This window comes from Plecotus auritus (assembly GCF_963455305.1).
Source record: "Plecotus auritus genome assembly, chromosome: 10".
Taxonomy (NCBI): domain Eukaryota; kingdom Metazoa; phylum Chordata; class Mammalia; order Chiroptera; family Vespertilionidae; genus Plecotus; species Plecotus auritus.
Genome location: NC_137785.1, coordinates 36429121 through 36446299, shown reverse-complemented (window position 1 = coordinate 36446299; position 17179 = coordinate 36429121). Strand labels below are relative to the sequence as shown.

Here is a 17179-nt window from a genome sequence, read left to right as displayed (position 1 = left end):
CCTTCCAGGCGTGAGAATCAGCAGCTGGTCACACACTTTCTCCTATTGACCAACCAAAAAATTTACATTTGCATATACAATACAAAACATAGCTGTTCAGGGAGGTCATATGGCCGAGAATAACTGAAGGACCCCACAGCGAAAGGGTGCGGCCGGAGCTCCAGTGGCGCAATCGGTTAGCGCGCGGTACTTATAAGATAGTGCGAAGCGAGCGATGCCGAGGTTGTGAGTTCGATCCTCACCTGGAGCAGTTTTGTTTTTCCCGCCTCAGCTTTTTATAAATCTTACATTTTATAAATCTGTATCACTTAGAGGAATGAACATTTCGATTTTCGGGCTGGAAAAACTCCAGGGATTCTGGTGATCATCAGTTAAGGAGTGTTCGGCAGCACGGGGAGATGCTGTTTTTATTGGCCACTAGAGGGTGGTATCGCCTTTTAGATGCCTGCACATTTCATAGGATCTGCAGATTTCCGTTAAGACCTGTGTATCAGGCTGTAGGTCCTTCCGCAAACTATGTATATATATGGCACTGCCTCTTTCCCCGACTTTCTGTCTTGCATTTTTTCCAGTTTCACTTAGATACAATTACCATATAACATTGTACTGTATTAGTCCAAGGTCTAGCGGGGAAGGCAGATTCCTATAAACATAGGAACTAAATACATTTCTTATGTTAGGTGGTAATAAATGTCATGGAAAAAGTTGAGCAAGATAAGGAGGATGGTGGAATGGGAGGTGGGGTGTGGGTTACAGTAAGAGTAGTCAGGGACCTCTCACTGAGGAGACATTTGAGCAGAGACCTGGAAGTTGTGAGTGAGCATATGAATACCCAGAGGAGTATTCCAGGCGGAGGGCACAAACAGCACAAAGGCCCGGTGGCTGAAGCATGTCAAATATACTACTTATTGGTGGAGCAGTTAAGCCAGTGTGGCTGTAGCAAGACTGACCAAAGATAGCATCAGTCCATGGAAGCTGGTTAAGAACTTAGGACTTTGGCTTTTATGTGATCTGACTCAGGTGTCATGACAGGTTCCCTTTGGTTGTCTAGTAGGGGCAGTGGAGAGAGACTGAGGGCAGAGGTCTGCGGCAGGAAACTAGGGAGGGGCTGCAGTGACCGTTCAGGTGGGAGATGATGCTGGATAGAACCAGGGTGAGAACAGAGGAAGAGCCAGGAGGATGGATTATAGATTTAGGTGAATCAAAGAGGATTGCTCTTTGGACTAGGATGTGGGTTTGAGAGAGGAGTCAAGGGGATGACCAGGTGTTTGGCACTGGTAGTTGGTGGTAGGTGCCTTTTTTTTTTTAACCTCACCTGAGTAGTGAGGGTATTTTTTCCATTGATTTATAGAGCAAGTGGGGGTGGGGGTGGGGAGAGGAGAGAAACATCAATTTGACACACCAATTGGCCACCTCCCACATGCACCCCCAATGGGGGCTGGGATCGGAACTGCAACCCAGGTGCTTGCCCTTGACTGAACCTATCCTGGATCGTCCAGTGCGCAGGCCGACACTCTAACCACTGAGCATACCAGCCAGGGATAGGTGCCATTTTCTTAAATGATTTCTTTTTTGAGAAGGGGCAGAACTGAACAGAGATATGTTTCTTATTCTTTCAGTGTCTGTAAATGTCTTTTGCAAACCTTGCTCTTCCGCTCTGCCTCCCCTATGTGTTTAGGTTTCTGGGTTTCTATCTTTCCCAACCCCCTTTTATTTATTTATTTATTTATTTATTTATTTATTTATTTATTTATTTATTGGCCCTGACCAGTTTGGCTCAGTGGATAGAGCGTCGGCCTGCGGACTGAAGGGTCCCAGGTTCGATTCCAGTCAAGGGCATGTACCTTGGTTGCTGCCTCTTGCACACCCCCTACTGGGGATGTGCCCGCAACCAAGGTACATGCCCTTGACTGGAATCGAACCTGGGACCCTTCAGTCCGCAGGCCAACGCTCTATCCACTGAGTCAAACCGGTTAGGGCTCCCAACCCCCTTAAAAATTTTTTTTTTAATTCATTATTTTCGTTGTTTTTTTTTTAGAGAGAAGGAGAGAGAGAAAAATATCTATGTGAGAGAAACATCAATTTGTTGCCTCCTCTGTGTAACCCGACCGGGTATTGAACCTGCAATCTGGGTATGTAACCTGACTGGGTATGGAACCAGGGATCTTTCCATGCATAGGGAGGATGAGGACGCTCATACACCGGCCAGGGCAACACTTTAAAAAAATTTTAAAAAATTTGATTTCAAAGAGGGAGAAGGAGAGGGAGAGGGAGAGGGAGAATGCTTTTTTTTAATGTATGGGGGGGCCAGAGCCCTTTCCCACAACAGTGTCCAGGAAGAGAAGATCAAAGGTCAGAGCCTGTCTACGGGGAAGGGAAGAGGGCCAACGAGGGGAGGGGTGAGAGGGCTAGGAAGCAAGAGGAGGGGAGGGGAGGAGTTGGAGGAGAGGAGAGGAAGAACACTACGGGGTTGGGGGGAAGGGAAGGAGGGGAAGGGAAGGTTGGGGGAGGGAGTGGGGAAGGGCGGTGGAGCTGAGGAGCAGGGAGGGAGGGAAAGAGTGGAGAGGGTAGGGGGAAAGGAGAGGAGAGGAACTTGAAGGAAAAAAAAGAGGGGGTAAGGGACAAGGGCTTGGAGCTGGAAGGAAAGGATATATTAAAAGGGGAAAAGGAGGGGAGAGAGGAGAGTTGAGAGGGTGAGGGAAGACTAGACGCTCTAGGAAGGGAAGGCGGAACTGGTCGGTAAGGAGAGGAGGGACTGAGAGGGAGGAGGAAGGGGTGAGGGTGGGGAGAGGAGAGCAGAGGGAAGTGGAGTGGGGTGGGGGAGGGGAGAGGAAGAAGGGTGGGGAGAGGAAGGGGGTCGAGAGGGCGGGGCCCCGGCGGAAGCGGGGCGTGGCCCTGACACGGAGCGTCTTCCGGGCTCCCCGCCGCAGGGTGGGTCCCACCGCCTCTTGCCTTGTATGGTCCGAGGGTGCCCCGTCCCCATGCGCATGTGACCCCTACACCCAGGCATGGCGCTTCACCGTTGGAGCCCAAACTTCTCAACTCCCGGGCGGCCGAGACGCGGTGCCCCCGAAGCTCTAGGGTCCCGAAAGCCAGAAGCTACAAGTCCGCCATTTGTGTAGGCGCCGAGACGCCAGGCCTAGAGTTCTAAGTGGCCGGATACTACCTGTGAGATTCCAAAATGTTGTGTCCACATAAGAAACGTCCAAACCTGTAAGGATTTTTAAAAAATGTCTTATTATTGATAGGATTAGTATTACAGGTATCTCCCATTCACCCTCCTTGCCCCCTCCCAGGCCCTACCCCCGCCCCCAGGCCCTCACCACCCTATTGCCCGTGTCCTTGGGCTATACATGTGAGTATGTCAGTCCTTTGGTCTGGCTCCTCTCCTCCCCCAACCCCACATGGAGGTGTGTCAGGCTGGTCCGTGCCTCCTTGCTCCGGGTCTTATTTTGTTGGTCAATTCACTTTGTTCTTTAGAGTCCACAAATAAGTGAGATCATGTGATATTTGTCTCTCTCAGTTTGGCTTATTTCACTTAACCTGTAAGAATTCTTACTAGTTTATTTGAGCCAAACTGACAATTGCTGGGAAGGAAAATCTCAGCTGACGGAGAAAATGCTCCAGAGAACGGCAGATTTGCATTTTATACATTACAATCAAAGGAGGGGTAGTAGGGTGGGAGCGGCCGGGAGAGGTCAAAGGGGGAAAAAGGAAACTTATGTAATACTTTAAACAATAAGGAATTTAAATTAAAAAAAAAAAAAGAGGCCCTAGCCAGTTTGGCTCAGTGGATGGAGCGTAGGACTATCCTAATTTCAGACCATCCTATGTGGTTTCTTTAGGCTTCTGTGTTTGTAAGGTTTGCCATGCAGGCCTCCCCTGAGCTCGTCAGATTTAGTATGTGGCCCCTTTTCAGTCACAGCTGTGATTCTGGAGTCCTGAGATTTAATGCTGCCTCCCACAAGATCGCGAGAGTCTGAGTCCCCCAGCTCCTTAGGTCCTGGAAAGCTTGGTGGTGGACCCCCAGACGTCAGTGCCCCCCGCCCCGCCCCCGCCAGTTCTCCGGCACATTCCGTTCTCCCAGCGCAGCCCCACCCTCCCTACTCCGCCAGCCTGGACGGAAACATCCCATCTCTACCCGCCCCCGGTCGAGAGCTGGGTCAAACAGCCGGACCAGACGGGAGCGCCTGCGTCCCCCACGCCCTGGGAACTGGCTCTCCCAGTTTCTATCTGGTGACCTCACCTGGCCCCTCCCTCTCAGGTGAACTGCTGGTCCAGGTGACATCACTTCCTGCCAGGTAAGAGCAGAGGGCAGTTCTGCTCAGGAAAGGTTCGGAGGAACTATGGACGGACTCTCCCCGATTCAAAATAGGGCCACACCACCCTCCCCACTCCTCACTGCCTCTAGACCGCAGAAGAGCCAGGATTGGATTTTACACACAGATGACTTTTATTTAAAAATTTCAAAAAACACAAAAATAAACTTTAACAATATATTACTTAATATATTATAGCATACTTATAATTATTCCATTGTTTCCAACATTACAAAAAAGAGGAAGAAAAATATAAGGGAAGCAGACGACCCAATATATATAAATACTATAAAATCTATTAGAATAAATAAAGTCGTCATAAATAAAGGGCCCAATGGCTGGGGAGAGGGGATTGGCAATGACTTTGGCTACTTGCTTTTGGAGGGAAATTTGAGCACCAGGATTGACCCTCAAGGGGAAGGCTCCAGTCACCACCAGTCACACCAGAACCTCAGGGGTCTAGGAAAAATCGGGAGGGGGGCAGTAGGGGCCTATTATTCACAGCATTGGGAAGGGGAGGTGGGATCGAGAGGGCTCACTGCTACCCTCAAATTTGCTACATCTTAAAAAAAAAAAAAGGACTCCAGAATACACTCCCTTCCTCCAACACCAGGAACACTGAGCTTGCCCACTGGGGACCTGCCCCAGAATAGGGTCAGGGGAGTAGGTTAATGCATTTGGAAGGCAGTGAGGCTACTTGATTGAGTTCCCCAGTTCCCCACAGCCCCAGGGCTTCTGTGGAGCCCATAGCACAAGAGAAATGGCCCCCCTTGGGATCCAGCTGATCTGTACTGGGCAGGCACTTGTCACTCAGACACTGAGATTCGATTGAAGATGGGGAGTCGCCGAGGGGCTATAGGTTGGGGTGGCCCAAAAACTCCAGCCTCGAAGACAGGTGAGTCAGACCCTCCCAGGCTGCTGCCGCTGCTGGCATAATCATCGGGATCAGATCCCAGGGAATGTGCAGAGGGGCTCCGAGCCAGGCCACCCACAGGTCCCCAAAGGCTGCTAGGGGTGGCCCTTCGGCAGGAGGGACAACAGGGTGGTGTGGGATCCCTTAGGGCCACAGGAGTCCCAGGGGCAGCAGAGAAGGCAGAGGGTGAAAGTGGAAGGTCCCCAGGTGGTGGTGGTGGGGAGCTGGAGGGCGAGAAGGAGCATGAGGACAAGGAAGGGCCCGCCAGGCCTGCTGGTGGTGGCGAGGATCTTCTGCCAGAGGGCAGGCCTGAGAAGCTGATGCTCTGTCGCAGCACATGAGGGTGGCCAGGGGAGGCCAGGTCTTCACCTGGGTTGTGGATGAAGTGGCAGCGTGAGCCGTAGGGGCAGCGGCCCTGGAGGTAGAACTTGTGGCAGAGTTCCGTCTTGTACTTGGGGTGGCGACTGGCTTGGCGCAACTCGCCCAGGCCATGGGCAAACTGGCACTTAGCCCCATAACGGCAGCGCCCATTCTCTGAGAAGGTTCGACATAGCTCAGTCTTGTATCGGGATGAGGTGGTGGGGGTAGAAGTAAGTGAGAGAGACAGCTCAGTGCCTGGGCGGGGAGCCAGGGGTGCAAAGCCTGGGGGTGGGGGCACCCAGCCACAGCTTCGACCCTCTACCAGGCTGGTGGAACGGCCAGGCAGGCGGACAGCGACCCCAGCAGGACTGGAGTCTGATGAGCTGAGGCTCCAGAGTCCAGAGGCCCAGCCTGGGCTGGACTCAGTATCTCCTTGGTTGGATGGTAGATCAGGGCTCAGCGACAGGAGGCTCTGTGGGAACAAGGATCGGTTATAACACCAAAAAATGCAAGCGGCGCCCCTCCCCAGCTGCCGGGCACCTCAGAGCTTGCCAGTTTAGTTTGTGGGTTGCTGGCGTGAGCTCCACCCGCCCGCAGAAACCCATGGGTTTGAGGTTGTGGGGATCCCAAATTAGAAGTTTGAGTTTTTTCGGGACAGAAGCCTATCTCGAGGGATCCAGGAATCCTGGCTCCCCCACTCAGGGCACACCACAGTTACCAATTTTGAGCCTCTGGGTCTCTGACCCCAGCGCTCCGTATCCTCCAGTTTCACAACTGGTGGCCGGCAAAGTTAACCCAGGAGTCTGTTCTCTTTGGTTTTGGAATCCCAGAGTCCTCTGGTTCATAAATCGCCTTTTCACCCCAAGATACCAGCCCCCAAAAACGTCTCTGCGTAAAACCGCACCCTAAGAAACTGCTTGGGGGAAGCCAGGTGTGGGGCCATTTCCGCCTCTAGACAGTCCTAGTTTGAGAAAACTCCTCCAGCTTTCCATCTCTAAGGGACACCCTATCAATGTTTGGGCCGAGACCCGAAAGTCGCAGGCTCCATTTTTCACCTCCAGGGAATCACACTGAGAAGTGAGGCAGGACCCCGGGCCGCAGCGGGCGGCGCTAAGGAGCTCCAGTTTGAGTAGAGAGCCAGGGGTCCGGGGCCAGAGTTTGCGATGCCAGAGAGCCCTAGTTTGAGAAGGGAGTCAGTTGGGCATGGGGACCCCAAGGTGCTGGTCGGCGGGGACTCACCTCGTAGAGGGCGCTAAGATCCATGGCGACGCAGAAGGCAGATCTGCGGAAAGCACAGGAGAAAGTGGGAGCGCTGGAGCCAAGATGCGGCTGGATGGTGGAGCGGGTGATTTTATAGACACAGGGGCGGGGGGGGGGCGGGGGGGCCGGGGGGCGGGCCCTGGGGGCGGGGCCAGGAGTGGCGCTTCCCGGACGCGCACCCCCCAGCGCAGCCCGCCCGGCCCGGGACTGGTTCTCTTCCGCCCCGCCCCCGGCCGGGACGCGCGGGAGCTGGGCCCACCAGCGGCCGCGACCCTGCGGGGAGTGCGTGGGATGGGGGTGTCGGCCCAGTTTTCAAGGTTGGAGACTGTGGCTCCGGGAAGGGAACTGGGACGGAGATGGGGGCAGGGCGCTAGGGGAAATTGACACGGGGAGAGGCCGAGGCAGTGGGCGTGCGCGTGGGAGAAAGACTGACGCTGGTGGGGAGAGGCGCGGAGAGAGCCAGAGACCAAGAAATGGAGAGACGCAAAGAGAAACACATAGAGATACACAACAGAGGGAGGGAGGGATGGAGGGAGGGAGGGACACACACTCAGGGAGGTATACGAAGAGAGGGAAAAAACAGGGTAAGGAGAGGTGGGGAGACAGGCAGAAAAGACATGAAGAGGACAGTCCCGGGGACAAATTCAGAGCGAAAAGCTAGAGGGGAAGTCAAATAAAAAGAGGGAGGAAATAAAAGGGAGAAACAACCCACAAGACAAAAATCTGCAGGAGCAAAACAGAGAAGAGACCAAAGGCCTGGCAGAGAATTCTCTTGTGAGACCTACCCGCCTGCCTTGGTTTCACCCTCAAACAGCACAGATCCCGGCCCTCGGCCCTCCCCACCCTCACTCGCGAGGGGTGGGGGCCCTGGTATCTTGCAATATTGGAAAGGGGTCTCCTTTCCCAATTCCAGAGCCGCTGTAACCTGATGGCTTTCTCTGGGCTAGGTGCCGTCATATGAAAGTGCTTTAAGTTCGTTAACCCAAGGTGGGGTTATTGTGTTCATTTTACACACGAGGAAACCCAGGAATAGAGGTCAAGTTACTCTCCTTCTATTTAGTAAATGGCAGCAGCCTAATACCAGGGCATTACATCATGTTAAGAGTTTGCTCTCTGGGAAAACTCAAGATTGGATTATTATGGTGCAGGTTTACCTTGATTAAAAGCTGTTTTGAGATGGAAGAAATGGGTCATCCCCAACTGATGGTCATGGGTCTTAGAGAGAGGTGTGCCTTGAGGGACTTCTAAACTTGCCGGGGCCCTAACCGGTTTGGCTCAGTGGATAGAGCCTCGGCCTGCGGACTGAAGGGTCCCAGGTTCGATTCCGGTCAAGGGCATGTACCTTGGTTGCAGGCACATCCCCAGTAGGGAGTGTGCAAGAGGCAGCTGAATCGATGTTTCTAACTCTCTATACTTCTCCTTTCCTCTCTGTAAAAAATCAATAAAATATATTAAAAAAAAATAAACTTGCGGGGAATCTTTCTCACATTCGCAAGTCGTTATTGTCAAAGGGTTGCCCTGTGTGAGAACTTTATGATCTGGGAAGAAAACTCATTTCTTAAGGGAGTCTGGTGAGCTGGCTGCCCTAAGTGAAAATACGGGGGCAGAAATCATTGCCACGGAGTGCAGGTACAATGGTGCAAAGTTCATTTTTTGCAGACTGTGACTCCTCGCTTGTGTTGAGGTGGGAGATTCGGTCAAGCACGCAGACCTGCCTCGTCGGACAGAGTTCAGGGGAATCCCTGGTGCGGCGCCTTCTGGGCGACCGACAGGCCTTCCCGGCCGGTCCCGTGAGTTGGGCCGCTTCGGGCGGCTCCGCACGGTTGCAGCCTCCCGTGACTCACTCGCAAGGGGCGGGGGAAGGGGGCTTCCTGGAAGCCGTGACGCCCGGGTTCCTCTCTGTAACCAGGGCTTCTGTCGCCTGTAAACAGAGGCTCGAGGACAACGGGAAAAGGTTGAAAGGGGAGGTGTCTGGCACCCGCCTCCGGGCTAGGCTCCAAATCCCTCTGCCGCTAGTAGGACGAAGGCGCGGGAAAGCAGGAGGTGGGGGACATCCTGGGGTCCTCAGAGCCCGGCTTGGCTCCCGTGGCGATCCTGGGGGAGGGATTCCAGTTTCGATTCCCTGGAGACTGGGAGCATTTCCCAGCCCTGAGTCAGGCTGACCCCCTCCCCTCTTCCATGTGCTGAGTCAACGACAACCTGGACGCTAGGGACAGGGTAACTCTCCAAGAGGCTGGGGGCGGGTGCGGGGCTTTGCACCGGCAAGGACCTGCCACCTACCGAAACACCGGCGTGTGGCCGCAGAAGCCCAGGCCTCGGCCCCTCCTTGCCCAGATCTAGGGGTCCAGGTCTCCTAGCCACCTCCATTCTCAGACCCAGGAAAGCCGGCCCCTAGCCCAGTCCTTCGTCAGACCCGAGTCCGACCCCCCAGCCCCTCTTTCCTCGGTCTTAGCAGCTCGGTTCCTATCCCCCCTCCTACTTGGTCCTGGCCTGAGGAGGAAGTTCAGGGCAGGACTCCTCCCCACTCTCCACGTAGCCAACGGGAAAATCCGTAGCCCCGCCAGCGGCCGGGAATCCCCTCTGGAATGAGGGTGGGGAAGGGGATGGCCGGGGTACCCCGCGGGGCCTTGGGGGCAAGTCTTAGGCAGGCAGAAGGGGAAAAGGGGCGGAAACCAGAGAGGCTAAAAATACAGCGAGCACTTCCGGCCTAGGGGGAGGGGAATGGAGAGCAGTTTCCAGAAAAACAAGCGGGGACGGGAAACGCGGGGGTGTGAGAGCCAGAGTGAGTGCGCGGGCGTGCGGGGCCCTGTACTCGAGGCACGTGTGTGTCCGGGCTGGGTGTGCGCCTGGCTTGATTGGGCGTGAGCAGGAGCGGTGGGCTGTGTGCAAATGCGTGGGGCCACCGGTGTGTGTATCTGTCGCCGTGTGAAGTGTGGGCGCTGCAGGTGTGAAGGTGTGCACCCTGGCTTGACTGGGTTTGTGAGACCTGGGGTGCCTGCGGTCCACTTTACTGTGTGAGGCCTGTGTCTTCCAATCCCACTTGACATGCCTGTGAATAAATGTGTGAAACCGCCTGGACCTGTGTGATGGATTCCACCATGTTACTTTAACCATCTTGAGTATGTACTCAACTCTAACTCCCTGCCTTTGAGGTGGCATTCATGACAGTGTGTGACTTACCCACTGCACACCTATGTATAGCTCTGAACCACTGTGGGATCTGGAGTGACTAAATGTAACTCCTTGAGGGAGCCTAGTGAGGGTATGACTGCCCTCTTGTACAATTATCTGTGCACACACTTCAAAGTTGAATGTGTTAAGTATCTGTGAGATTAAAACCTGTTTATTTTCAAGTATCTGTGAGATTATAGGCAGTTGTAGCTGTGTGCAAGGCTCCTGCAGCTCTGTGTGTAGTGAATAATGTTATGTGTCTGTGTCCTTATTTGGGGGGTGTTGCTGAGGACATGTGAGGCCACTGTCTGGATCTGGTTCCTCTGTGGCCAGTCACAAGGCAGTGAAACTGGTGAACTTTGGTTCATGACGTCTAGAACGAACATGACGATGGGGAGGGTAGCTGGCGCACACCCCACTTCATTTCGCTGATTCTAGTGGCCTCTGCGGACCAACCAGACACACAGGCACATACACACACTGCCACCTGGGAAACTCTCCCTCCCCCCAGCCAAGGCTGCTTTTGATAATGTTGACTGAGGGCAGGGCTGAGTCAGCCTGTCATGGGCAAAGTCTGTGATGGCGTGAGAGATAGCAGATTAAGTGGTGGTTAGAGGGTTGTTTATATATTTACATGGTTGAATTGTTCCTTTAGTCTGTGGGCTTGTGCTAAGACCATGAGTACACCATGATTATAGGATGGCGGGTTATGCTGTTCCCTGCTGGATGGGGTGAGTAAAGTCCCAATGTCCCCTGATGTTTTGCTGTGTGGCTATGCAATTCATCTACCTTCCCTGAAGTGTGTGGTTGTGTACTAGGCTGTACAATCTCCTTCAGGGTTAAATAATCCAGTAAAGATCTAAACCAAGGTCCTCCATTACCTGTCTTGGCTTCTATTCCAGCTCCTTCACTGTGGCCCAGGCCTCCACATTATTCCATAAACACACTATCACATTCCTGCCTCGGGGCCTTTGCCCTTGCCATTCCATTCCCTCTTCCTGGAATGCTGCTTCCCTCAGTGCCCTTATTTTTATATCTTATTCTCTCTCCTTCAAGTCAGTCTTGTGAGGCCTTCATATCCTCTGTCAAAGATAAAAAAAATCTTGCTATCTACTTAATACATGGAACATCTATTTACAGACCATGATAATGAATACCTATGAACCACTACCCAACCTAAGCTCTCAAACTTTTTTTCTCAATAAAGTAGCAATTCACATGCAAATCTTGCATTTGTGTTAGATTTATTCCTACTTTTTCCCCCCCTATCAAAATTCTCTCTCCACTTTTGATCCGTTTTCTGCGTATTTTTCTTCTTGGAACTTCTATTTGACATACTGCTGACCCATGAACTGGGCAGGTCCACTTACATGTGGATTTTTTTCAATAAATACTATATTTTTAATTCCTTATGATTTTCTTAGTTTCTTGTGCTGACTCCACCTCACAGGACAGTTGTGCATGTCTCCTGAACGTGTGTGCTGTGACCAACATCTCCCACTAATATACATCATGTACCCCAGGCTGGGAGCCAGGGGGCTCTTTGGGGTAAAGAGTGCATTTCTGGTTGTATACAGATAATTGCATCATGTTAGGTGGGAAGATGACTTTGTTCTTGAATTTAATTAGAGATTAACTATGGTTAATTAGATGTGTATGGGTGCCAAATTGACAAAGACTAGATTACGATGGTCAGTTTTACATGTCAACCTGGCTAGGCTACAGTCCCCTGTTTTTCAAACACTAATCTAGATGATACTGTGAATTTTGTACATGTGATTAAAGTTTATAATCACTTCACTTTAAGGAAACTATCCTAGGTGATCTGGGGAGTCAGATGTGGGGAGTTGATTCAGTCAAATGGCCAGAAATGTGGCTTCCCTGTGGAAGAAATTCTACCTGTGGACAGCAGCTTCAGCTAGTGACCCAGTGATCTGCTGCCCTTCCCGAAGGCCTGTCCTACCTGCCCGACACCCACATGGCTGGCCATTTCCAAGGACTCCAGTGTGGGGACTTGGGCTTTGGGTAAAGCATGGGTCTCCATGTTCCTGGGTTTTCCTTGTAGGTGCAGGGTCCAGAACAAGAGGCCTCTGGGCAGTAACATGGGAATCAGGGCACAGAAGGTGTTGGGTGGGGCAGTTCCCCAACCAGGCTGAGTCACTGGAGCCTTTCACACCCCTCCAACTAGGCCTGGGCTGGCAGCTCCACCCTACACTTGCCCAGGCCTGAAGGCCATGGCTGAGCTCTCCAAATCTTGTTCTCAGAGAAGTGAGGAGCCTGGTAGGGCACTCCCTCCTTGAAGCCCCCTCCCCAAGGCCTGCTTCCCAGAGCTGGGGCTCAGGCAAGGCACCTGGGTTCTTCCCCAGGACAGATGATTCACCCCTTCTGAGGCCTTTTCACTTCTCCTTTGGGCCTAAAAATATGGTGACCCAGGCATCCAGCTGGGCCAAGGCTTCACCACAGATTGCACAATGCCCCCAGTTTAAATGATGCTGACGCAGGCCCGGGGTACGGGAGGGGGCCTGAGTTGCTCCCAAACCAGGCATGCTGAGGTCAGGGCTTGGACCCCATTACTTCCCCTTTCCTGGGCCAAGGATCCTGGGGGCTGGGCTGACATGGGAGGTGCCTGGGATCCCTGGGCTTGGCTGTTAGCTAGCTCCTGGAAATGAAGCTCCCTCCCCTCACCTTCGGTATCCCAGAAGTTCTGGCTCCCAGAATCTGGTCTCCTTCATAGACATAGAGTTCCAGTGAGGAGTTGGGGGCAGAGGCCAGCAAAGGAGGACTGAGAGAAAGATGGTTAGAGATAGGGAGACACAGAACCACAGAGGCAGAGAGACAGACACATGGATAAAAAGGCTGAAGGAGAAAGACAATAGATACGTGCAGCAGAGACACATAAGGGAACAGCTAGAACAAGGAGCACAGAGACCACACCCATACTGGGACAGAATCAAGTGAGGACAGAGGGACAGGGCCCAGTAAGGTTTCACACCCAGGGCAGACAGTGGAAGCATCCCAGGAAGGGGTTTTCCACAGGCACAGACCAAAGTCACACTCCCTTGGGAGAGCAGGCCACCCACAGAGTGGGTCCCCACCCCCTCTTCCCCATGCACTCCCTGCTGGCCTCTGCTGCCCCCTGCTGGCTGCCACCCAAGAGCTCAGGCGTGAAGAAAAGTCAGAGACAAAGCTGCTTTGAGGCCACTCTTCATTCCCTCCCTGTCCCTCTCCCCCACAACTTGCCCACTCCCAGCCCTGCAAGCTCACAAGGCACCCCCAGAGCCAGTAGGTGGTGCAGAAGTCTTCCCAGTAACCTTGTTGGCACAGTCTAGCAGAGCGGTGTGAATGTCCTTGGCACAGGCAATCTGGGCTTTGATCACTGCCAGGTACTGAGGATAGGGTAGGCTGTCGGGCTGTACTGCATCTGGCTTGGTTGCTGTGGGCACCAGCGTGGGAGAGTGCTTGGCACTGTCGCAACTCTGTGACAGGCACTCATGTGCCAGGCGCTGTGGACAGGCAGGCAAGGTGCAGCATCAGCCTCATTCTGGGTACTCCCAACCCTGCCCCAAGAACCAGCCTGGGGTAGCATGCAGGCTTCTCAACTCCTATGTACTTGCTCTACCCAAGCCTTAAATGCAGCATTTTGCATGGCCTATCTTCTCCTCTCATTCTTATGCCCTCCTGGGGCTATCTCATCCCCACACACTGCTCAGTGCCCACCTCTGCACTGATGATGTGCATGTATGTCCCCAGCCTCCCCTGAAATTCCAGAGCTCTGACGCTCTCCCCCAACCCCAAACTGCTCCTCTTCTTGGGTCCCTGTCTAAAAAATGACCCAACCACTCCAACTAGAGCCCTGGGCTGCATCCTGGAGGCTCCTCCTCTCACAACCCTTCAGTTCTATGGCTATACACAAAACCTCTGAGTCTCTCATTTGCCCTTCGCCAGAGCCTTTCCCATTAAATCCTGCCATGGCTGTCTCCCTGAAATCCCAGCCTCCACCCTTGGCCCCTTTAATCCATCCCTCATTTGGAAGCCAGAGGAATATTCTTTAAAAAGCAATGGATCATGTTCTGAGAGGCTGCAGGTTTGATTCCGTCAGGGCACATGCCCAGATTGCGGGCTCGATCCCCAGGAAGGTGCATGCAGAAGGCAGCTGATCAATGTTTCTCTCTCTCTCCCTTCCTCTTTCTCTAAAGAGAAATAAAAACATAAAATAAAATGCCCTGGCCAGTTTGGCTCAGTGGATAGAGTGCCCGGGTTCAATTCCCGGTCAAGGGCAAGTGCCTCTGTTGCAGGCTCGATCCCTGGTTGGGTGTGTGCGGGAGGCAAACAATCGATGTGTCCCTCTCACATCGTTTTCTCTCTCTCTGTCTCTCCCCCTCCCATCTACTCTCTCTAAAAATCAATGGGAAAAAAAAATCTTTGGGTGAGGATTAAAAAAACAACAAAAAGCAATGGGTCCATGTTCTTCCATGCTTGAAACCCTGGATGGCTTCCCTGCACCCTTAGGGCTGTTTTCAAAATTCAACAACATTGGAGCAACCTCCCCTTCCTTTCCTCAGACCATATATATATATGTTTTTAAATCTTTATTATTGAAAGTATTACATAGGTCCTCCTTTTCCCCCATTAATCTCTTCCTACCTGCTCCTGTCTCCCCTCCCTCCCACCCTCCCCGCCCCGCTGGGGCCATATTTTGCTTTCTTTCCTCCTAAAGGTCCCCATGAGCCTTGCTACTAGGGGTGCAGTGGGCTTTAAAGACTCTCCGTTTGCCTCTTAACTTTCCTTTCTGAGTCTAGGCATCCCAGACTAGGTTTACTCCCATTGCTATGATCTTGCCTCTTTTATCCTAAGCCCTTCCTTTGTTTTCCCTCTAATAAATCTTGCCACTAGCACTTAAAAAAATTCAACAAACCCCAGTGCCAAATACACCTCAGTCAGACTGTATTTCATGACATTCCTAAAGCAGAAGCTGTTCCTTTTGGTTGGAATACCTTTCTACCACTACCAGTCTTCTCAAACTCTGACTTTAAACTCTAATTCAAAATAATGATTACGATGATACTACAAAAACAAAGATGACAATACAATACTACAGGAAACATTTGCCATGTGCCTAGTAGTGGTCAGCAAACCGCGGCTCGCAAGCTACATGCAGCTCTTTGGCCCCTTGAGTGTGGCTCTTCCACAAAATACCACGGCCTGGGCAAGTCTATTTTGAAGAAGTGGTGTTAGAAGAAGTTTAAGGTTAAAAATTTTGGCTCTCAAAAGAAATTCCAGTCGTCGTACTGTTGATATTTGGCTCTGTTGACTAATGAGTTTGCCGACCACTGGCCTAGTACATGCATGAGCTTGCTGAGTTTCTCCTGAAAATCCATTTTCCTAGGGAGGAATCCATGGCTCAGAAGTAGAGGTTGGAGGTCCATCTGATTTCAGATGCTGTGCTCTTTGCTACTTGCCCTCTTCTCAATTCCTGCCCCTCTTTAATTTTTGTTACAGCCTTGCCTCTGATGTGCTCTCTACCAACAGCCTTCCCCGAGCCACTCTCTCCCTGGAACCACCCCATGCAGGGTTACATGCCTCTCTGGGCTTCCACAGCCCCCTGATTTTAATTCTGACCTCTCTGTGTCCCCACCCCCATCTGAGCCCTGAACTCTGAAACCTAGGCTTCTCCCATCACAGCTCTTAGTACTCTGAGTCATCATTATTTGGGGACGTATGTCACCTCACTGAACTGGAAGCTGTGTGCCGGCTAAGATCAGAGCAACACCAGGTGCCCAACATCAACTGAAGCACAGGTTTGGCCCACAGGAGGTGCTCACTGTGTATTGTGTTGACTGAGAATTCCTGAAGACCCAGGGATTGAGTTAGGGTTGTGGTCACCCCGTCTAGGAAGCCCCTTACCAGGCAGAGCTCCAGCTGGTCACAGAGAGCGTAGAACTCCTCCAGACACTTGTCAAAGCGCTGGATGGGTCCGTCACTGCTTTTTCTATAGCCCGGGAAAAGGAGGAGACGGAGGAATGATTTTCAGTCTCTGGGACATCAGTGTCTACGCAATCAAGTATCCATCAGGAAATCAGGTAAAGACACAGGTTCCCGGAGGCAGGCACTAGGGGATTGGCAGTAGTAGCAGAGGCAGAAAGAGCAAGGCCGGGAGCTAGGGAACCGGGCTTGAAAATAGAAGGAAAGGAGGGTGAGTGGGCGGGGCTTGGGGAATGAGTTTCTAAGAATGGGGTGGACATAGGTGGAGATCCTGAGAAACGGGAATACACTTACTGTCCGTTGTCTATGTTAGTGTTCTGAATCAAATTCTGGGCTGCAACCTTCATCAAAGTCTAGTTTAAAAAAAAAGATGCGGGAGGTGGAGAAACAGAAGGGAACACTTGTAGTACTCTACATTTCTCAGATCCAATCTCAGGCCTCCTCTTCACTTGCCACTTCTCCTCCTGTAACTCCAGAGTAACTCCTGTTTCCATTTCAATAGTAATAAACACCTGTATTTCCCCAGCGGCCTGCTCTCATCTGGGGTACTCAATGGCCTCCCGACATACCTTAGGGTCCTCCCTCACCCACCAATCACAATCAGAATCTCTCTGTACAAGTCGTCATTTCCTCAGGCTTTAACGACCAGAGCCCGGCTTCTCCTTTAAACTCCCTCCCACTCGAGTTCTGGCCAATCCCAGGCTCAACACTCGCATTGCTCCCACGAAGACCAAGTCTCACTCCTTTTCCCTTGCCTAACTCTCCTTCTGCTCGCTGCTTGCCTAAGCAGCACTTCCGTCTGCCTCCTTTGTCAGAGAACCAAACCCCGCTAGAATCTAGCAGCTCTAGGCGGATCACCTGAAGACTCTCCTTCAGCTGTGGGATGAGCATTTTATACCGCTGCACAGGATCGAAGTCTTGTTGCTGTTGCTGCAAGAGCCCGCTCTGGGTAGACCCCACCAGTTGTGTAGGTGGTTGCGGTTGCTGCTGGGTACCCAGGCCACCAGCCGAACCTGGACCTGACACACCAGCAGAGGAAGAAGCCGCTGGAACCTGCGACTGAGATGCAGCCATCTTCCTCACTTAGCGCGCCGGAAGTGCGTCTTCCAGGTTTCTTTTTAGCGTCTTCCGCTCTAGGCCCGGTTTGCTAGTTAGCTCCACTCTAACAATTCAG

The 17179-nt window shown here is 52.3% G+C and overlaps 2 protein-coding genes across 2 annotated transcripts; both read right to left on the bottom strand.

Annotated features, from left to right (window-relative positions):
- Window positions 1–4429: 4429 nt before the first annotated feature.
- On the bottom strand, window positions 4430–6952 carry ZFP36 (ZFP36 ring finger protein). The gene is made up of 2 exons (XM_080645598.1): window positions 6832–6952; window positions 4430–6064 (listed from the first exon to the last, which is right to left on the bottom strand). The coding sequence occupies exons 1-2, from the start codon at window positions 6853–6855 to the stop codon at window positions 5126–5128; spliced, it is 963 nt and encodes a 320-aa protein (XP_080501724.1). The 5' UTR covers window positions 6856–6952; the 3' UTR covers window positions 4430–5125.
- A 5923-nt stretch (window positions 6953–12875) lies between these two features.
- Window positions 12876–17137, bottom strand: MED29 (mediator complex subunit 29). Its single transcript, XM_080645599.1, has 4 exons — window positions 16864–17137; window positions 16300–16358; window positions 15928–16012; window positions 12876–13526 (listed from the first exon to the last, which is right to left on the bottom strand). Exons 1-4 carry the CDS (start codon window positions 17077–17079, stop codon window positions 13284–13286), a joined length of 603 nt encoding a protein of 200 aa, XP_080501725.1. The 5' UTR covers window positions 17080–17137; the 3' UTR covers window positions 12876–13283.
- Window positions 17138–17179: the final 42 nt, after the last annotated feature.